Genomic DNA, 23,775 nt, shown 5'->3' with positions numbered 1-23,775 from the left:
GTGGGGCTAATTTTTTTCCAGAGACAGTGGACAACTTCCATCAAGTACCAGCAATTAAAAACACTTGACTGACCCTGTCAGGAAGCTTAAACGTGAGCCGTGGTTGGATCTTCCAGCATGACAATGATTCAAAGCACATCTCAAAATAAACAACAGAATAGTTCATTGACTAAATAATGAAGATTTTGCTATGGACATAGCAGTCCCCTTAACCAAACCCCATAAAACAACCTATGAGATGAGCTGAAGAAAAGAGTCCACTAGCATGGACCTCTGAATGTGAGGACTGGTCTCAGATCTCTTGCCATATGTTCATCATCAACCTTATCACGCATTATCTTTGCGAAGGGATGTTGCACAGAGTATTAAAATAAAGGGTGCCAATAATCGTGAAATACATTTCAGTCTAAAAATAAAAATTGTTTTGTGATTTTTTTCCCCACTATTCAACTTTAATCAAAGGTTAGATTTTTCTGAATATTGGTCCCATTCTCTTTGGCTAAAGTGATAGTGCCTAAACTTTAACCCAATATTTTTTGTGGAAAATGGAAAAGTTTTTTTTTTGTGTGGTAATCAATTTTGCCAGAAATGCTGTCCTATTGAGCTCAACTTGATCCAAACCCAATTTTCAATGATTACAGTTAAAATCCTGGCCATTGGAAAACAAAATGAATTCTCAAAAGCATGATCAAACATTTGGGCATAGTCATATATTCACATTCAAATTGGTGAATCACTTAAATTATTAGCTTATTAGCATCAATTACTGCTTCCTAGGAAGATCAGATACTCCAGTGTGATTGACAACTTTTTGCACTGGATTTATGAATGTGCTTGATGCAACGACTAAACTAAGTGTTGCATTACATAGCTTTGTTTTGCTTGTAACATCTGCTTGCAATCAGCTCTCTCCAGTATCCCCAGGTTCTCCGGCACTAATTTAAAGTCAAAGTGCAGAACTCCTGAGCGGGAGGTGAATGATTATGTCTCTTTGGCTCGACTGAGACAAACGACTCCGGAACACTAGGCGCCATGAGACGTAAAGAGAAGCCTTGCAGACTGGAATGTCAAATAGCCGCGGAGACTTAAAGGGCCTCAGGGCCTGAGGAAAGAATGGACAGCACACTGTGGAGCACAGAGAAATGCACAGGGAAACGACGTCTTTGACCCCTGAACAAAGAGTATGTGATCGGCTCATTATCACACTGAGGGCAGGAAATCTACGAAGCGAATAAAATCCAGCTCTCCCCTGATCACGTCACAGAGTCCCACTGAGGGGTGAAGTCCAGACTAATGAAGAGTAATGAACAAGGCCAAGCTTCTCACCTGGACCATCACTTCATCCCATGAGTATTGAGGTGGTGGGATAAAACCGACAACACTAATGGACAATATCACACCTGTTTATAGGGAGAAAATTCAACCTACTAATGGGTATGTGGTCAAATAGCAACCATTTAAATTCCCACCACATGTTCATCAAGCTTTTTTTTTATTTTATTTTTTTTAGTCTTGCTGCAATTTATCCCTTTTTATCTCCAACACATGCCAACTGGCTGATACCTAATGACCTTTCTTTGTAATATGATGTAAGCAAAAGGAAGTTGCTCTCACCCTAATGTGGTCTCCCAGAGCCTGATATAGATATCATTTCATTCCAGCGATGTACCTGTGTCAAATATTCTACCTCAGGGGTATTCTTTCCCACAGAAGAAGAAATTGAAATTCAATAGATTTCCCACCTCTAAAAGGTTGAAAAGAGCAAGAGAGAGAGATAGGGAGAGAGAGAGAGAGAGAGAGAGAGAGAGAGAGAGAGAGAGAGAGAGAGAGAGAGAGAGAGAGAGAGAGAGAGAGAGAGAGAGAGAGAGAGAGAGAGAGATGCCCAGCGGGAGAGCTGTCATGCAGAGAAAGATGTTGCCCGACATTTAGTTATGCATTCCTATCTATTTTCACCTACAAAATTAGAGCTTTTGCCAGCCGCCGTCCGTCTCATGTTACTGCAAGGGACATTTTTCCCCACCTTTAGCTTTTGCCCTATAAAATCAGTCTGCATGCGGTGTTGGTGGAAAGTGTCTTTATGGAAAATGCCATCTCATGCAATCTAGTTTATTTGTATTATGCTCAACAAATAGTATTTTGGGTTCAGCAAAAGTCACTGTTGTTTTTACGCTTTATTTGTCTCCATAAACACGGATGGATAATACAAACAGAGATGGTTTAGTTAGTGTGCATTTTGATGTACACAATTGAGCATTTAGTTTGAATGTTTGATGGATTTTATGTTAGACATTTTTCATACTATTAAGACGTTACAGAAGCCAAAATGTGACAATGCCAACAGCTCATTTACGTCGGTGTTCCATAATGCTGCACACTGGACAGTCTAATTTGTCATTTCAGACATTTTTGGGATAATATAATAGAGTACATTTCCCTTGGGACAAACTTCAACAATGAAAAACACAAATGAGCAGTTAAATATCTTTTTCATGAAGTCGAAATTAATCACATTGCATTACAGCCCTATATAAGAGTATTTATGCAGCCATTTTGTTTTGAAGGACCATTCATGGACGGCTCTTTAGCACTTCGCTTTTTATTGAGTAATTAAAACAAACCTGCATAAACTAGCTTCTCAAATAATGGTGCCAATCTCTGTTCTAGAGGCACCAAAGAGATTCATAATATAGTCAGTTAAAAAAAGCCACCAACATTGATCAAAACCACATTATTATGTAAACTTGATGATTTTGGATTGAATCACTTTTATGAAATGTACAGCCTTTATTTTGCTGATGGATACAATCAATAGGCAGCTAACATTTGCACAAGGCCTTTCACCATAAAGGTGAAACGGATGACTATAAACTGTGCTTTACAGTTGCACACTCCAGTTTTCTCACTAGCGACCCTCCAAAACCTAACCTCTTGATTTTGGAAGCCTGGATCAGAAGGTAGTCTGTGTCCTCAGGCTAAGCCTGGAGCCAGAGGCTCGCTTAAATGGAAACACACTCTCTGTGCTTAAAAAAAAAAAAAAAAAAAAAAGTAATTAGCGAAATGAATGTTAATATGGCACTTCAAAACACTTTTGGGGACAATTTTCAAGCCCTAAGTTCACGATGTGTCTGTGTGTGTAATGGCAAATTCGGCACTATTGCAATCCAAATTCAAGTATTAAAGTGTAGGATTATTGTATGTTTTTTTTGTGTCAGTATCAAATGGCCCATTTAAAAAAAATATTAAACTTTAACAGCATGAGATCAAATGTCTCTAAAATCTAACAGTTTAACAATTTTGGACGATTTACTGTATAGGTTGGTACCAGGGTGTAGGTTACATTCCTTAACTATCCTATAATTCTAGAACTAGTGCCCATGTCTTGCAAAGTCAGCACATAACACAAGCAGCCTACACGACTGATCTGACCTTCACAAAAAAAGAACTTGAATTGTTTCCAACAGAGATAAAAGATAAACGACTGCATTTTTGATGTTTTCAATACAAGGCCCTGTTTTTTTTCTTTGACGGGCAGCTATGTTAAAGTCCCACCAGACATTTCCGATTGTACTCAAGTCTGCTCTTTGACAGCCAAGGACATATGATCTCTTTTGAAACCATCTAATGTATCTTTTTCCTGTATGTCTGGTAGTTTCCCTGCTGAGTGGTGGATGTTTATCAAAGTTATAAATCTTTTGAGAACTGAGGTGAACTTCGGCTGAATTAGACCATCTTTCCCTCTCCATTTTTCCGGATCTATCTATCTATCCATCCATCCTTCCATCCATCCATCCATCCATCCATCCATCCATCCATCCATCCATTGGTGAACTATCCATTGAAAATTATCCAAGAAATTTGAAATGAACATTTGCTTTGAAAGACATTTGTTTTACTGTTTTCCACCCCTTTCTACCACAAGAACCATTTGGAGTTCCCAAAGGCTCAGAGGGGCTGATAGTGATCAAGGCCTGTAGTTCAAGATGTGTGCACTCTGGGGGTCTATGCATTGTCACACCTTTAGCGCAATGGGTGAAGTTGTAATTATCTGATTGGTCAATTTGAATGTCTCACATTTGGGTTTAAGTCACATGGTCAGGGAAAGGATAAAAGAGGATTGTTACTGTTGCTCTGTCTCTTTTTATGCTATGCTCTTTTGTGCTCTGGGTCTCTTTCTTGGGGCTCTCCTCTCTCTCTCTCTCTCTCTCTCTCTCTCTCTCTCTCTCTCTCTCTCTCTCTCTCTCTCTCTCTCTCTCTCTCTCTCTCTCTCTCTATCTCAGGTAACATTTTACATATATGCTGTGTACAATTATTGGTATAAGTATTAGCATCTCATACATCTATTTTGTAACTATTTTAAGTGTAACCATAACCATATTTTGTCATTAAACCTTTTCAATTACAAATAATGTGCTAACTAGTTTTGATTTGGTATTGACTTTGAAGTGCTACCTATTGCAATACAATATTGTCACTCTATATAACAACACTCTCCCACATATTAAGCTATTGTAACTGCGCTTATTTCCGTCGTTGGTATAAGTAGCAGTGGGTGGTAATAGACAAAAAATTTACAGTTTTCTACCATCTTGCTGACAACATTTCTTTAGTCATTCGGCAGTCTTGCAGTCTGAACCCCTGCTGGAAATCCACCCTTACACTACCAAATCAGTCAAATATGCATACTAAATTAGCTAGTTTGCTAACATAAAATGAACATTTTCATACAAAACAATTCATGATCTACCAAAATTATTGTTCATAATTGAAATTAAAGACTATAATCTGAAGTAAACATTCATTAATTCGTTCTTTCGTTCCTTCCTTCATTCAACAATTCATTCATTCAGTAATTTATTCAGTACAACACACACACACACACACACACACACACACACACACACACACACACACACACACACACACACACACACACACACACACACACACACACACACACACACACACACACACACTCTCTCTCTCTCTCTCTCTCTCTCTCTCATTCATTCATACATTCATTCATGCAGTGCAATACATACATACAGTACAATACATACATACATGCATACATACATAGAGTAAAGTAAACAAATGATCAACTAAAGTAACCTCGAGAAGTTTTTGGTCCAGATTATGATCTCTGGTCATGTGATGTGCACTGTCACTCCTCTCTCCCTCTTTTTAAGGACCATTGCTATGCTGTCTAAAACTCAGTCGGGAGATTTATTTTCGATTGAAGCTGAACCTGGGTGTTCTTTTCCAGCGGGCTCTGGAGGGCTCTCACACTGTCCTTTTCCTTATCACTGCACATGCAGGCAGCTGCAGCATCCATTTAAACGGCAACTGTCTGGTTTATCCTCAGCTTTCATCTCTTGCGGTATACCTGTGCTCAAAGAACTGCAGCAGCAGCACCGATCCAGCCCACTCGCCTCATCTCGGAGGCACAGATGCTCTGCTGTCAGGAAAATCAAATCTCTGTCATATATTGTTAATGACGTGTGCATTTAATCTTGTGTTGTTGATTGACACTTCTTTAATCGGCTTGCCTCAGTGTTCTCCAGTTCTAAATCAATCCAAAATATCACCAAATCTATCTGTGTTATTGTGAAATGAAGCGAAGCTGTCTAGTCTCTACTGACTAGGCCTTTGAAACATTAGTGTTGTGCCGGCAGTATATTTGGTAGATGGGAATTTTAGATGCGTTCCGTGAAGTATTGTGTCGAGCAGTGTCCGGTTAACTAGCGTAAGAGGAAATCCCTGTTCCCAGTCAAGAGGGATTAAGTAGGGCTCCGTTCTCTCTGCTCTCGGCAGTCATTTCCTCTGTTCAGCGTGGAGAACATGGTGATGTGAATAGACCTCAGCCATGTATACTGGAACCGTAACACCTGGTAGAAAGGTTTCGCAATGAAGGGCTGTGCCGAACAGCCATGGAATCGCTCACCCCTCGAGATTTTGTGAGTTTGCGTGAGGTCTTGCATCCATTAACATTTCTTTTTCATTGATGTTAACACTTTAGTAACTATACTGGCACATTCCCTATTAAATATGACCTTCTTCTACCCAGGCGAATGAATGTTATGAAATTGTTCAGCCCTTTGTGAAATGATTTATGAATTCGTACAGTCTGTCAAGACCTATTTCCACTTCAAAGGGCTGTCTAATGAACAAAGTTTGTGTTTCGCCCTGAGTCCCTGTGATGATTTTCTGATATATGAATCAAAGTCTTACTGAAAATTGCCACAGTTTAACTTATTGCTTATTTTTAAGTAGATTTCTTGGAAATTTTAGATGCCTACTCTTGCTCAAACTTTAATATTTAACAATTATCTGCATATTTATTTCTCTGCATAGTGTAGCCAATATATACCTGTATAATGCTTGTGATGTTCTAAACATAATATTTGGTCTCTGTTATCAAGATATGTATCATTTTAAAGCTTCTGATAAGAACAAATCACTCTATTACAATGTACATAATAATCGTCTTAGTAACAAGACAAATACTAGAAAAAAGTACAGTCATATTAATATTGGTTCGTATGAAACCAGAAAGAGACTCTGCGGTGACATCCATCATAATCTTATCATACCTGTAAGAGCATTGAATGTTGATTTTTATGTGCAAGGCTTCCATTGGAAAAACAATCCATAATGCTGATTGATGTTGCAAATGTGTAGACAATGGTTTGTAGCACCTTTTACTGGTTTTAACCAAATGCTGCACATTGTTATTCTTTTAGTTATTTAACAATAGCTTGCTCATTCACATGAAATAGCTTACTTACGCATTGAAAAATAAGGTGCATTTACGTGCACTCATGGAGATTCCAAAAACCATTCACGTCCTTCTAGAACTCATAATTACAACTTGTAAACTTGTACCATTTAACCACTGCAACATAATGTGAAAACACTCAAAATAGCAGCTTCAGCAATAAAATGTAGTTAAGCAGGGTTTTTATTTGTAATCTAGATTAATCTGAAAATAATTAATACTATGGCTAGCACAGTTGTCACAATAATGTCCGCTAAATAACGTTTAAGTTTATTACTAATGCATTTGTGTAACATTGCTATTTTATGTATTGTGGCTTTTATCTATTGATTACTCAAATTACACTGGCATAAAGGCATAATTTCTAGTCTGAGAAACATGAACAACTTAGAACATCTAGGTCGTCATCAGAGGTATAAAGTCCAGGGGTCAGAAAGTAAAAGTCCTGCCATATGTTTATTCCACCCATGAACACAGCCAGCTGATTTCACTATTTACATTTAGTAATTTTTTACATTTATAAATCACCTGGCTGAAAAACTGTGCTAATTAGTAAATCCAGGTTATTGGAACAAAATACTGAGGAGGAATTTTACTTTCTTAACCTGGACTTTACACCTCTGGTCGTCATCTAGTAATTACGAAAGGACATGAATGCAGTAAGTGGGATTAAAAGGATAGTTCACCCAAAAATGAAAATTCTGTAATGATTTACTCACCCTCATGTTGTTCCAAACCTGTATGAGATTCTTTCTTCTGTTGAACACGAAAGAAGAAACTCATACAGGTTTGGAACAACTTGAGGGTGAAAAGAATGACACCATTTTAATTTTGGGGTGAACTATCCCTTTAAGCAGACAAGCGAACAGGATCCGTATTTTTCCGTAGCAGATGTGAACGTATAGTTTCATCAAGTGTGATATATTGATGTCATTTTTTTCCTGATGCCGTTTGCGGTGCCCTTCAAACTGAACATTAACTGTACACTTGGAGTCTAATTTAGGATGGACATGTAAAGTGTTGCATGGGAAAGTGCATATGCAAACTTCAGAATCTCGCCGGAAGTAGTAGGTCATCCAGGTACTTCCTGCCTACTCTTTTATGAGGACTGTGAATTCGGACATAGTTATTTTGTCACATACTTTTTTTGCCTACTATATAGTAGGGAAGTATGCGATTTTGGATGCAGTCTATGTCTATCCCTCACAGCCTCACTTTCATTCCTGTTACAAATCAAGATGACGCTGCTGAGAATAAGGTCTAATAATGACTAAATGTAAATGTAAATTTGGATGTCTATGGATGACACTTTCTCTTGTTTTGAGTTGTTGTATCCTTTACAGGCTGTCATAAACATACATATTTCAGTATGTGTCTGTTTATATGCACAAAAAGCTGTCTGTGTTTTACTCATACCCCCAAACACACACACTAAAATCCTTCAAATGTATGCTCTTAGGCAAACATATTGTCTGTTTCTCCTCAGATGAACACTCATTTGTCACATTTCACAATTAGCTGCAGTCATGGCATTTAGCTCATTGCGTTGTGATTAGAATAACTTATTGTGCTTCTCGTCCACAGCATCTGCACACATGACTGCTGAATATTAGCATGTCCATTATTTGTCACTTCATCAGTTTAAACTGATGCTGAATACATTTGATGGAAACTATATTTGTGCTGTGATTTGTGTGTGGCTGTCATCCAATATTCATCCCAACCATTTATTTATGTCACTTCCTTTATGGTGCATTAATTTTGCGCGCAAGACAGTTTACTTGGGGATCTTGGGTAGGCTGGTTGATGGCTTGGAATAATTAAATTTTTTTTTGAAGGGACACAGAGTAGACAGTCAAACTCACAGTTGCAAACTCACAGTTACAGAGTAGAATAAAAACAAAAGCTCATACCCAGAGGGCTGTAGAGTCAAATCCTGTAAAATGACAGTTACAGTGTAAACAAAATGTAAGACCTTGGCATTTGACCCCCGTATTCTCCAGGGGTAATGTTGTAGCAGACCCTTTGGTTTGACTTTAGTGCTAACAACACTCCATGTGATCTATTTGTGGCTTTGAGAGGCTGACTAAACTTACTGTCGCAAATAGTAGCATGTTGTCACATAAACAGTGTTAGAAATCACTCATGAGTAAATTATCAAGTCCAGCTGCATTTTTACACTGTTATATGTTGATCCCTTAACACCTTTCAATTAAATTTTTGTTCAGTCTTGCATGAGTCACTGTCTAGAGGTGTTTTTTTTTTTTTTTTGCACGGATAAACCCGTTAAACTGATTTTCTTTCTGCGTGCATTTCGATATTTGTAAGGGGTACAAGTCATTGACATTGTCTCTAGAAGTGGAGGGATTGTGTCTATCATATTCATAAAATAACAAATACATTGTATTTTATCACAAATAATTGTTTATTGCTGAAACTATGAAGAAAGGTAATTGCATTCTTGTTTTCTATCAGAACAACTGTATGGTGATATTATTACACTTCTCACATGGTGAGCATCATAAAACCTGCTTTCTTTCCTCCTCTCTTTCAAAGGCATAGGCAGAATTTAATCTATGTGGAAGATTGAGATGGCTCATTCTTCTTTGTCACAGTCAATATGCTTCATCAAATGGTTTGACTGATGTGCTGCACCGTAATAATTAAGACAAAAAGGGGACATAGTGAATTTTTGCCTCGAATTAATGATTTTCTCTAGTGTGAGTGCTGCCGGATGCCTTGGGAAAATGTGTGCCATTGTTACCCCTTTTCCACCAAAGCATTTTGAGAGCCGGTTCGGAGCCGGTGCCTTCTCGCGAACCAGTTCTTTGTGTTTCGACAGCCAAAGAACCGGTTCTCGGCCAGGAAAACTGGTTGCAAAGTGGCACCAACTCTTTGCTGGACTAGAACCAGAGAACCGTTCTTTTACCACGTCATGCTTACGGCGGGGGCTGGGTGCGGGTTTAGATGTGTCCTAAACATCTTTTCTGACCGCAAAGCCAGGAGAAACATTTGCAGAAACACGATGTAGTCCGCCATTGTAATTGTTATGCTTGAAGTTGGCGCAAGTGTTTCTAGCTTTTTTTTATTTTGAATTTTTTTTTTATTGAAAACATTATGTAAGCAAAGAGGAAAACAGTCACAATATAGAACAAATAAACGGAAAGAAAAAAAAGACACAAGACATGGGTACATAACTAATCAGAAAAGATTACATATCAAAGGAAAAGTTAAAAGACTTCCATATTTCAATTGTTTTTAAAGCCTTCTTGGTACACAAGTTAGAGGTAATCCCAAAGTAATGTTGTAGGTTTGCAAGCGTTTCTAGCTGAGACGTATTATCGACGTACACAGTGACGTAACAACGTCATTCGCTGGGCGTTCTGGTCAGTGGAAAAACAAACCGGTTCTGAGAAGGTTCGCAAGTTGAACCAACTCCGAACCAACTTTGAACCAGCACCAGTTCTAAACCAGTTCTTTTTTGGCGGAAAAGGGGTATCAGTCTTTTCAGGTATATTTGAGATTTTATTTATTTTTACGATTTTCTATATGTTTTAAAACAGAGGTAGATTAAATTTATAGTTCTGAGTAGATAGGCAGAGTCATGTTTTCACATTGCCTCTTAGCTTAACTTACCTGTTTTACTGTGCTTGGAAATTGCTGTCCATGGTGCTGAAGCAAACAGGCTGAAGCTTTGCTTGAATGGAGTAGTGCAAATTCAGCATACATAGCCTATATACCATATGTTACTTATGAAACATTTAAATGTTATGTGTAATTCTGCAGGACATTGCATATATTTTTTTTTATCAGAGCAGGCTGTGCCTAATGGCCCCCTCTGTTGGTGGTGTTAGAAATTCAAACTGTACCAGCACACATTTTCTTTTTGTCTATTTTGTTTACAATAGCAAGGGAAAATATTTTGGTTAGATTGTGTATCAATATTCAGGAACAGATCCAACCTTGACAAAATTCATTAAGTTCTGCAATTCACTTAGAAACATCAGGTGATCCCTTGTGTATGCTGTCTCCATATGCTGTGCTGCAGTTGCCTTTGGCATAAGTGTACCCCCACCCCCATCTGTCTCCCTTTCATTCCCATCAAGTATAGTAGCATTCAACAATAAATAAACAGCTTCAAAGAAATGCGTGCCTATACAATGTGAATTTATTCCCAGAAAAAAAGAGAAAAGATAATCATAAGTCTGTCTTGATTAACTTATTCGGCATTAAGGATTCTTAGAGCAGCAGCAGAATTAATTATTCTAATGATGCACAGTGAACAATAGAATTCATAATAGTATATATCATTAATAGTATAACAATAGTATTATTAACTAATACAGTGGTAATATACTGAGCTGCACTACTAAAAACTTTTTACCTTTAAAATGTACCGACCCAAAAATCAACTCAGACTCCAGAAAGTTAAAATTCATTAACATTTTTGGTATCACTTTGGTTCAGGGTCCAATTCTCACTACTAACTATTAACTATGACTTTTGCCTCAATCAACTCCTAATTACTGCCTTTAGTAAGGTAGCTTTTAAGTTGAGATATTGGGTAGGATTAAGGGATGTAGAATATGGTCATGCAGAATAAGCCATTAACTTATGAAAACTCATTATAAAGTGTTACACATCATTTTTTATAGACACTGACTGAACATGTCTATATATGTTCATTAACTGCTTTTTTTCTCCTGAAAAAATGTTAATACTTTAATTTAGGGTCCAGTTCTCACTATTAACTTGTAACATGCATATTACTAGAATATTGGCTGTTTTACTTAAATACATAACGTTATTAACATTAGTTGACAAATTTAGTTAACATCAACAACAACAACAAAAAAAGAACAATATGATCTACAGAATTTATTAATTGTAGATAATGTTCATTTCAACACTTACTAATGCATTATTAAAATCAAAAGTTGTATTTGTTAGTGCACACTGTACATGAACAAACAATGAAAAGCTTAATTTTTAACTAACATTAACAAAGATTAATAAATACTGTAACAAATGCATTGCTCAGTGTTCGTTCATGTTAGTTAATACATTATTGACCATATTGTAAAGTGTTACCAAATAATGCAATATTATCTAGATTACTTACAATGAAAAATAAAAGACCATAATGTGCATATATCATAACACAAATTATATAAATATAATGTGGTCCATCTCATGTCAGAAAATGCATTACTTCTGGGGACTTATTCCTTTCAAAGGTAAAACAAATAAAATAAATAAAACTTATTTTTATTATAATAGAAGTAACCAAAATGGCCACACTTTAGATTAGGGTCCAATTCTCAATATTTACCAACTATTAGCTACTTTTGCCTTAATATACTCCTAATTACGGCTTTTTAATAGTTAGTAAGGTAGTTGTTACGTTTAGGTATTGGGTATAGGATTAGGGATGCAGAATAATGTCATGCAGAATACAGCATTGATGTGTGCTTTATAAGTACTAATAAACAGTAAATATCCAAGTAATAGCCTATGCATGCTAATTAATAGAGAGAACCGGACCCTAAACTAAAGTGTTACCGCTAAAATAATGTCACCAGAAAAAAAGAGTTTCACATGGTTATTGACTTGAATTTACGAACACAATTGCGTCCAAAGAAGCAGAGCTACAGCTCAACAGCTCAAACCAAACCTAAGAATCCCTCACCTCTTTACTCTGTGAGCTCGTTTTTGGTGTAAAGACTGCTTCTGCTACACTGTGCTGTCCCACACATCGGAAAGCATCGCGCGGCTGCGAGGATGTTTTCATATGAATGCGCAGCACACGTGGTTTAAAACCGCAATATCAAAAAGCTGAGGGCATTGAGAAGTCGCCTAAGGAGGAAAGAGGAAAAAAATCGGTAAACCTTTAGTCGGTGGTACGCGCGCGAGGGTTTTAAGGAAGAGCACGAGACGATTTCAAATTTGATCTCGAAAGCATTGCCACAGATAAAAACGCAGCGCTCGTCGTTGTTCAGCAATTATCGTACTCGAAAACGTTCCCATTGCGTGTCTTCAACAAAGGAGAGGGGATTGCCGAGCAACATATATGTCTCAACATGCAAACAACCCTCTACTGTAAGTCCTTTTCAGAGTATTGCTTTCGCCATCGTTGCGTCTCGCGGGAATGATAAAAGCAGGCTCGTGCTGTTTTGTCTTAGTGATAGTGGCTGTAACAGAATTGTCTCAATTATTGATAATCTATGCTTATTCTATAGAGTGTTCAGTTAATGTTTGCTTAATTGCCTATGTCAGTTAAGCGATAGCTAGTGTTGCTCACGAGCCTGATATTATTGCGCGTAATAAGACATTATGTTGCTTCGTTTCAATTAGGAGTGTTTGTTTATATGACGCGGCGACTTTGTCTTCCTTACAGGTGAAAGTTTGTCGTCTTCTGCGAGGGGGGATACGGAGCTTGAGTCTACAAACGGCATACTCGCGTCTATCTAGCGCTGGATGGTGTCTCATTTGCGTCTTCAAAATGAAGAGAAGGCAGAAGCGCGTTCTGCAGATGGCATTTCTATTCATGGTGGCTTTAATTTTTCTGCCAAACGTCGGCCTTTGGTCAATGTACAGAGAGAAGAACCTTATGAAGTCGCATGAGCCAGGAGAACAGGTGAGCACACACGTTTGATATTTATGTGTCTCTAGCATTTATATAGGCTAAGTTATTACTGTCAATCAGATCTGGTGCATGCAGCATAACCTCTGTAAATAACAAGTCTGGATAAGCCATAGCTCACCCAGACTAGTACTGTACTGAAAAACATTCTTTATTTAAAAAACTAAAAACTAAAACTTATTCTTCATGCCAGAAAAAAGTTCATGCCAGACTTGCTATCTTTACTTTCAAAAGATATATTACTGGAAGTGCAGCAAGTCATAGTGCTGTTCTCTCTTTGAATAAATGTTAAAAAGTGTTACAATTTTCATAATTTCTGTATTAAACACAGCATCAATTTCTTAAAAAGGGCTTTCAGGATTAATTCTACCTCACATTAGTTTGTCTGTTTGCAAAATAATTTATTATACGCTTTATTTAAAGAGTTGGAAAATCTTCTAGGCTACATTATTGTGTTTGGCCAATTCTGTGTTGGAAATGTTTATCATTCCCACTTTAATCAGAGTTGTTAGTTACCAATCTAAGAGATGTTGGGAAATGTGGCTTTTGACATCCCATCTCTAACTAACCCAACAGTACTCTAATTAAACTTTTAAGAATACAAATACACATCTTAATGCACCCTGTTCAACCGTTAATGAATAGTTAACATACCATTATTGTGTTTTTGCCTCCCACAAGATTATGCATTTAGGAGCACTTAAGAAGTCAGCAGTTTTGCCTTGAGGGAAACGTAAATCACCAGTCAAAAAAAAAAAAAAAAAAAACATTTTCTTGCAAGGCGTGCAGAAAGGAAAAGGATGAAGCTCAATATAATGCTAATATTGAATATTTATTGTTTATCTCTGCTAATGCTCTCGAAGAGACGGAGAGAACAATTCAACCTACTGAATGTTTCATCTTCAAGAGATTTGGGATTATAGCATCATTTTCATAGGTTGAATTCCTTAATCATGTTTAGCTCTCAGAGAACAACATTCATAAGCTCATTTGCTCTGCAACTGGCTGCTGCTTGTGATGAGAGTGCAACAGTGATTCTCTCAGCCAGATGCCATTGTGACATATTTAGTCCCCTAAAAGCATCTTGCATGTGGAAAATCACTTGGGCTGGGTTGGCTGCAGTCACTTACGCACATCACTACTAGATGACATTCATCTCAACATTACTGGACTAGCGTTCCCGTCTACTGAATTCCCTCTCTCCACTTATGTGTGTACCCCTCAACCGCCTGCCGAGGGGTGCTGTTGGTTCATTTGATTCCACCCTTGGGTACCTGGTTGCTTTTGGTTTCTGCGACTTTGATGTAGATCTTTCGCTCAAGGGACAATTCTGAGTCTGTTTATTGTGTCTTGTAATTGCTCCTTTTTCATTTGTTTTGCTGGGGTTGCATGACTTTAGCCTTGGGCAAGCACAACTGCACAAATCCAGTCTCTTCATTAAAATTAAACCTGTGAGCAGGCACCACGATATTGACAGGGCCAAACATATCAGAGCACATAATGCAGGGTGTTGTCCTTCCGCTCTATGCTGACCTCCCCTTTCTGATTTCCTCAAAGAGGCATTCTCCATGCAAAACAACCTCGCTTGGCTCTGTGGTAACTTTGTAGGTGTGACAGGTGGGCCTTTGTGCTGAAGCTTGGTGAAAAATTCTACAAGTGTCTCAGATAGAGGACTCAATATGTAGACTCTGTCGTCTGAATATTTATTGCCACCTAATGGCAGGCGGACTATTGATTCCTCAGCAGTTTTTAAGAGAATATGATTAGTGGAATGAGAGCGTATTCCATTCGAAAAAAAGGATGGGGAGGGCAGCGCAGGGATGAGAGCAGTCTGGAATCAGACTCTCAATCCCCTCATGTCACACACTTTCCGGACTCAAAAGAAGCTTGAGTTTACCAGCTCAATAGAAAGATCCCAGCGCCTGTTATTGTGTACCTGTCAGAGCGGGAGAGATAATTGACAGCAGAGATATTGTGTGAATAAGCCCCCATGAATCCCGGTGAATAAACCCACCTTGTGAGTCCTCTTTTATTATCCGATAGCAATTACCCATGATTGAATCAGCCCTCGAATCCCAAAAAATCCTCCCTCAGTGATGTTAACCTAGGTTTAACAAAATAGCGACGGGAAGCGTAGACTCAATGCACCGGCTCCCTTTCTTCTGGGAAGACGTGCGTTGAGCTCTGTCCCTCCTTCCCCGTCAAAATTTCAGCTTTCTGTCCTTTGGGAGACAATCATGTTGAATTAGCTGTGGCGGCCCACTCCTGGTGCGAGTAAACAGCATCTGTGTACTTCGGTGGGTGGTGCGCACAGCGCCAGTGCTACGAGATGGATGTGTGCTGATAAGCGTGTGTCAGGACTGATAACCTTCCCTCAGCTCCTAACAAGAGCTCTCCGTTGAGCATGACATTGCCCACGCGCATTATGAAGAGAGTGTCTATGCAATTCTATCTCGACGCGCTACTGCTCGACGGTGTGTTGACAACGGTGTGCATGCAACACTGTCACCGATAGCATGGTGGATAACGAGAGCTTCGCCATTGCTAACTACCTGGGGTAGAAGCACAACGGAGGTGGAGGGCAAGGTGACCTCAAGAATCTTTAAGCTTTCCAGTTTTTAAGCCGACCATGTTTATGTCATTCTAAACGAAGGAACATTATTGTCACTTTACATTTGCCAGCAAAGTGACAAGGGGAAGAGAGATGTAGTAATTGCAATTACCCTCAGTGTCACACTGGAGAGCTACATTATGGTAATGTACATGTCAAGCTGATAGTGAGAGCATGGGTGAAGAGTGCACAAGATGATTTGAACTAAATTGTGGTCTGGGGACAATGAGGGATAATACAAAATAGTATTGTAGAGAGGCTTGGATAACCAAAGGATGGAAATCGTATAGTTCTCGGATAGTTTGCAGTTGTTGTCAGGAAGCATTGAGAGGATTCCGCAATAAGCAGCAACATTCGGTGTGATGCAAGGCCAAAGTTCAATTTGGAAATGGAATGGATTTGATGATATCCAAGTTAATGCTGACCATGTTGGCCCAGAAAAGGACAGGTGTTTTTCTCCTCATCATTTCCATTGCACAGAATATAAATTAAATTGTGCTGTCATTAGGGAGGGGGTCAGCCAAGTGATCAGTCCCAGGAGATATTATGTAATTGAATATTCCACCTTGCAGTGATAGTGTCCGGTCCTCAAATCTCATACAACATATATCCTCTCTTCACGATCCCATGGCATTTTGTTATCGAAAGTCATCAGCATCACATTGTCTTCCTGTAATTGCGTTCTTCCCAGGAAAAAGGGTAAAGATAATTGGATTTCTGCCTGACTATTTTTTCTTTGGTTTATGTAGAACAGCATCACAACATGTGAAACAGTGTTGTAGTCCTAAAGTCTGATTCCAAGACAACATTTTCAGAAGCTTTTGGACTCAGACTCAAAAAAGCTGGTCTCGACTATTCATAGAAACTATGATTTTGGACTCGGACTTGAGACTTGAGACCGAGCCCGGCTTGTCCTTGTACTACATCACTGAGGCACAAACCCACCTTCTTTCATAAACTCACTTTGGTTTTTATGTTAAACATTCTGCTCTCCGTCATTACCACCTGCAGGCGCACTTGATGGCCCATGCCCCTAATATGAACAGCAGCATGACCCTCTCGAGAAAGAGACAATTTAAACTTGATTACTCTGATGTGCCTCATGAGGTGAGGATGGAGCAATGTCTCGGGCTGTTCGCCGTGGCTCCCAAGAGTAATGCGCATTTCATATTGAGCGGCGGCCATATAGCAGAGCAGGGTAATATAAAACCACTTACTCTCAGGCTCACAAAACAAAGGGACACGGACCTTTCCAGTCTTGTGTGTTTGGCACCTCCATTAAGATAATAACACTATTACAAGAGATTGAAAGCCTCTGAAGGGCTCTTACTTTCTCTCTTGGTCTTTAGCCATGAGAGTGTCACACACACACACACACACACACACACACACACACACACACACACACACACACACACACACACACACACACACACACACACACACACACACACACACACACACACACACACACACACACACACACACACACACACACACACCTGTTTTTGCTCTTAAAGGGTTAGTTCACCCAAAAATGAAAATTAAGTCATTAATTACTCACCCCCATGCTGTACCAACCCCGTAAGACCTTCGTTCATCTTCGGAACACAAATGAAGATATTTTTGATTAAATCTGAGAGGTGGATCACTGCTACATAGGCTGCCAGAGGGAATGAAACTTGACGGCCCAGAAAGTCATTAAAGAACATGTTTAAATATTCCATGTGCCTACAGTGGCTCAACTATAAGTTTATCAAGCGACGAGACTACTTTTTTCCCGAAAAAAAAAAACATAATAACGACTTTATTCGACTATTCCTTTTCATTCCTTGTGGGCCTGAGACGAGAGTTCAAGAGATTTCCACGACGCATGCGCGAGAACTGAACAAGAAGTATTAGAAGAAGAACGTTCTCTTCTCAGTTCTCGCGCATGCGTCGTGGAAATCTCTTGAACTCTCGTCTCAGGCCCACAAGGAAGAAAAGGAATAGTCGAATAAAGTCGTTATTATGTTTTTTTTTTCGGGAAAAAAGTATTCTCGTCGCTTGATAAACTTATAGTTGAGCCACTGTAGGCACATGGAATATTTAAACATTTTCTTTAATGACTTTCTGGGCCGTCAAGTTTCATTCCCTCTGGCAGCCTATGTAGCAGTGATCCACCTCTCAGATTTAATCAAAAATATCTTCATTTGTGTTCCGAAGATGAACGAAGGTCTTACGGGGTTGGTACAGCATGGGGGTGAGTAATTAATGACTTAATTTTCATTTTTGGGTGAACTAACCCTTTAAATGGCCCTTTATTTGTCCTTGATTGTGACTAGTTTTGAAATATATATATATATATAATATATAGTTATTAGCATTATCTAATCAACATTATATTCATGACTATGCTGTCCAATTTGTCCAAGCATAGTTATCTTAGGAGGCAGCAAAATAAGAACAGTTGTTGTATTGCGTGATTACAGTAATGATTCCTTAAATTACTACCTATGTATACAGCACATACTTTAAATGAGAACATACTGTATAGCTCATACTGATCAGACCAAAGATGTCTTTGTATTTACTGCATGTGAAATGTTCAAAATCAAATTGTAATAAATAAAAAATTTAATAAATAATTATATCATTAAATCTACCTTTCACGCAGACTAAGTAACCATAGTTCACAAAAATAAGCATGCATACTAAATATAGGCCTCTGGATGGTAGTAAATGAGATAGGTAAACGTAATAGTATTATGTATCATTATGTATGTCAATGCTGTTGTACATTATGTAAGCGTCTGTATGCAGCAGTGTGTTAATCTTCTCTTTATTTGTCCCGAGGTGATCTGAAAGCTCTTTGCGTTGAATTATGGCCATTTGAACTGGCAGATTTCACTGACTCCTCCACCCGAGTGATTGTTATCTAAGAAAAGTGAGGTCTGTTATATTTTATGGCTCCTCTCTGAGCATGTAGAGATTTATGGCATTAAAATCCGCAGTGTAAGGTGATATTTGTCTTTGGCAAAAAATTACAGTAAAATTGGGCGGCCAGTTTAATGGTGTAGCCCAGTAAAGGATGTTATCATCAGACCTGAGGGATAGTGGGGGGTTATGTGAAATGTGTGGCGAATGCACAATTCAGAATCACCTTTTGATGATTTCTTCCACCATCAGATGGTTTATTTGAGCCATATATTTTCTGACCAGAGAATTAATGTTTAATACTTGCTGGCATGCATTGTAATCAATTTCCCTAAATGTGGGAAACTATGGAGAACAAGATTATTGAAGAAGTTTTGATGAGCTACAGAAATTCAGAGCATTGTTTTTCGTTCATCTTTGGCAGGGAAGATGTACAAGTCAGTTACATGTACAGATAGAAAATTATAAAAGCTTTTCATAACCTCAATGTGGAAAGTTGAACTCAAGGTTATGTCATTTTTTAAATGATTGGTGTGCTTGCTGTTTATTCATCATCCAAGCCCTGACCCCTTTCTCAAGGATAAGGTGGAAAAGGTCATGCAAAGCAATCCAGTTTTTCTATTGTTAGAAGTGATGATTTACAATCAATCTCATCTTGTGTATTTAATCGACTTACATGCTCTCTTGAGCTTTCATTTTTGTGGAGTAATCATATCACTCTTGTTTTTTCACCTCATAATAACATTGAGTTCAATTGATTCTCAACTTAAGTGGCTCACACTGTCTCTGTAAAATAAAATAAAAATATTCACTAACTAAAACGGACTGTTATAACTGTTACTGTATATTTGTCAACTGATTTTTTTTGCATATGCTAACTTTAAAAAAATGTTAAGTAAGTTTTTAATAATATAATATAATATAATATAATATAATATAATATAATATAATATAATATAATACGTTCAGTTGTATTAGGTTCAGATCTTATTTCAACAGCGAGAGAATTTAAAAGTAATTTTATTACTCCAGTGGATATTTTACCTTCTTACCAGTTCAAATGAACTTGATTGGTATCTTTTAATATTGCGGGAAATCCTCCAGGCTTGTTAGGGGTCTCAAAAATACATTTTCAAATTAATATTCTCCTTTAAAAATGAACTCATTTTACTCTCTGCCTTTGTCTCTATCTCCCTCTCCCTTTAATTTATTGGCACAGACCGAAAAAAAAAAAAAGTCAGCTGGGCCCACTAACAAGAAAGACCTTGATGCTTATAAGGATATTTTTGAGTCATTTTGAAACATTATCCAATTTAATTAACACCCCACAGAACATCTTTGATCTCTTAATGGGGAAAATAGGCACTGACTATGATGAATGTTTGCTAGGTGATGTCAATGAATCTTTATTAGGGGCTGAATGTGTTTTTCCATTGTGCTCAATGCTGAATTCATCAGACGTACGAGCACAGGTTCAGTTGCCATACTGCACAGCCAGACATATGATAGAACTAGTAGGGGAACAGCTTGAGACCATCACACCACTGTAGGGAAAACTAAGACAGATAATAGTCTGTAAAGTTAGGAGCAACTCACTGCCCACCCACCAGTTTATCTTGAGATTTGGCCAATGTATGTGCCGTGGAGGAAAGGATAGGGTGGACTGAGAGAGGAGAGGTATACAGCAAGATATGTGACAACAGAAGGGCAAACAGCTATTTGTGGCATCACCACCCTCAGAGAGTTGCAGTGACATGAAGTCTTGTACATGTGTGCTCACTTGTTCGATGTGGGGAGTTTTTTAATCCACTCTTAAAGGAGTAGTACACCCAAAAAATTTACATTTTGCCATTGTTTATTCACCCTCATGCCATTCCAAATGTCCTTTCTTTCTTTCTTTCTTTCTTTCTTTCTTTCTTTCTTTCTTTCTTTCTTTCTTTCTTTCTTTCTTTCTTTCTTTCTTTCTTTCTTTCTTTCTTTCTTTGCAACCCTTAAAGACATTTTTTGAATCTTTACCAGTACCAAGGAGTTCATTATTTATTTATAATTTTTCTTTCTTTCTTTTTTTATATTCTTAATATTATCATTTATTATATATATATATATATATATATATATATATATATAGAGAGAGAGAGAGAGAGAGAGAGAGAGAGAGAGAGAGAGAGATACACAAGAAGCAGTACAATATGGCTGTATATCAGCACGGCAGGCCGAGTGCCGCAGGTAATAACAGCCATTTACAGCCATTTCGCACGGAGTGTGATATTGCGTTTATACAGCAGTTCGACGGCATATGTGAGTAAATAAATAAGAAACAACAACAGGTCTTTAAAAACCCTCTTTTGTGCAGGACTACTTCCTTCCTCCTCGGATTCAAATCTCAAGTTGACAGTTCAACAGTTGAGCTGAAGCCTCCGTTACTAACTCTATAACGTCACTTTAGAACTTGAATTGAATTGAAACTTGTTGTATTATGTAGAGTAGGGGTACTCTGGGTGGTTGCTAGATAGATAGATAGATAGATAGATAGATAGATAGATAGATAGATAGATAGATAGATAGATAGATAGATAGATAGATAGATAGATAGATAGATAGATAGATAGATAGATAGACTGTATTATGGTATTATGAGAGAGAGATCGACTAAACGAATGTATTACCTGCATCTGATATAGCAGTCATTCTTCAGGTCGATGTCCATAATATTATATACAAAAAATGATTTTGAATGTCCACTGAGTAAAGCGATATGTTCGTCTTTGTCCTTCCCATGACAGCGCTAAAACAACTTCCTAGATCTGACTAACTCATAAAGACAGTCTTTGCTGCCATCTAATGGCGTAATATTTTAACTTTCACTGAAGTCCATATCACGATCGTTTCTCAATACCAAATACGGCATATTACTTACATAAAATAATATTTATTGAACAACAATATTTAAATTAACAACAATAGCCATTATTAAAGACAATAGGGAATAAACACAAGCATACGATTCAGTCAAACATACAAGCAGCACTCTAGTACATGATTTAAGTGAAATGTTTAAGTGTAATATAAAAACTTAATTTTTCCCTTAACCAAAATCAATTTGCTCTGGAACAAGTAATAGATTAATAAAACCGATTGCCATTTGATATACCCCAAATTAATTATATCTCATGTTAAACCAATATCTACATAAGAGCCAGTGGCAAATTCCCAAAGGATTGGCCGAGATGAAGCTGTTCTCTGCGGGTACATGAGCGCTGAAAGCGCTGACGGTCTGGAGTTCGCATCTGCGAAAGCATCTACACAGATTGTAAAATGGGCACTATGATTATATATTAGTCACATATTTGAGATCTAAATAAATACATTCAGCCTAAAAAACTCTTAAAACTACTTTTCGTGACACAACAACAGTAGTATTTTTTGAAAATTTGGTGGATTTGCTCAACCAATACGACAGTCGCCGCAAGCAGAGTGATCCAAACGGTGAAACGCTTAGAGTGCTGTGACTGGGTGAATATTGCGCGCTTTCAAGAACCAGAAAGAACTGTCGTATAAATATATATATATACATATATTTTACATTTGATTACTTTATTCAATTTCTATACCTGAAATACATTGACCATTGGCAGGCAAAAAGTTATAGGCTATATATATATATATATATATATATATATATATATATATATATATATATATATATATACATAGGATATATGTCATATAGACTTTGTTTATGGTATTTGTTGTCCTTTTTTGAAGCATGACAGACGTGGTCGCTAGAAATGTAATTGTCAAATAACAGCATATGGGTTTGGAATAGCATGAGGAAAAAATGGCAGCATTTTCAATGTGCTTTGTTTTATAATAAATGACCCTGGTGCATCAGCGCATGTTATTTAAAAAAAAAAGTTCTTAAAACTTTTTTTTGGGCTTCTGAAATGATGAAATGATGACATCACAATATACCAAATGCATTGCTGATGCCATTTCAAGTCACGCTTGTTTAATCTTAGTTTGCTGTTGACTATCTGGTGTGCTGGTGCTGTAACTGCATAACTGCCTTGAAGCTGCATGCAGCACCAGCAATTGATCCTTTAGAGAATGTGGCTTTGTGTTACTCAAATTACACTTCAGCTCTCTATTGATCGGAATGCTGGCTACAGCCCTTCGCTTCGCTTAGGTTTGTTATTAAGCTAATTTATCCTTGAAATCAGTAGAAAGTTGAATTAAGTGTGCCGTACTGTTAAATTACCTTTCTTGTACTCAATAGTTTATCCATAAATATTTAGCCACAGAAGCTATCTGCAGGTCTCCATCTGCCGTGCTGCCAACTGTTCATTATGTAGAAATAAAGCACAGCAGACACATGCATCAAAGCCCTCGTTGACACCTGGCTGTTCTCACAAGCTCTCCGGGTCATTAGAAGACAAGTTTCTCTCTCCTCAGGCTGCTGCTCCTCTGCTTTCCTTTTATTTATGACATCACGTGAACTCATAAAGTCCATCCTAATTATACTTCACTCTTAAGATTAATGGGCGATCACAGCCACATGCATCTGCCAAGCTTACCTTTTTCCCATCCGAGTGATGGATGTTTCTGTGGCTCCTCGAGATTCCCTGTTGCCACTGGACGCTAGTTTATTTGTCAAAGAATTGGAAAGGGCGCAAACACCCTCATTCGACCTGCACAACACGTGTGGACCTACTTGAAAGCAATTTCTTGGTTGAAGTCGAATTGATTTGTCTCACCTTTTTGTCCCAAATTAATTTCCTTTCACTCGGTTTTGCCACGATGTTCATTGTCTGTTCATGTGTCTGTTAAAAG

At 37.9% G+C, this 23,775-nt stretch overlaps 1 protein-coding gene across 1 annotated transcript in view; it reads left to right on the top strand.

Annotated features, from left to right (window-relative positions):
* Positions 1–12,419: 12,419 nt before the first annotated feature.
* galntl6 (polypeptide N-acetylgalactosaminyltransferase like 6) overlaps positions 12,420–23,775 on the top strand; it is a 270,294-nt gene continuing 258,938 nt past the window's right edge. The window contains exons 1-2 of the mRNA XM_077246669.1: positions 12,420–12,874; positions 13,173–13,412. Of these exons, the coding sequence (XP_077102784.1) occupies positions 13,278–13,412 (135 nt within the window). The 5' untranslated portion in view covers positions 12,420–12,874; positions 13,173–13,277. The remainder of the gene's footprint in view (positions 12,875–13,172; positions 13,413–23,775) is intronic.

Source organism: Siphateles boraxobius, unplaced genomic scaffold (genome assembly GCF_051911475.1).
Source record: "Siphateles boraxobius isolate OS27281-9 unplaced genomic scaffold, OSU_SipBor_1 29, whole genome shotgun sequence".
In the NCBI taxonomy this organism is placed as follows: Eukaryota; Metazoa; Chordata; class Actinopteri; order Cypriniformes; family Leuciscidae; genus Siphateles; species Siphateles boraxobius.
This window is presented reverse-complemented; position numbering and strand designations above follow the sequence as displayed.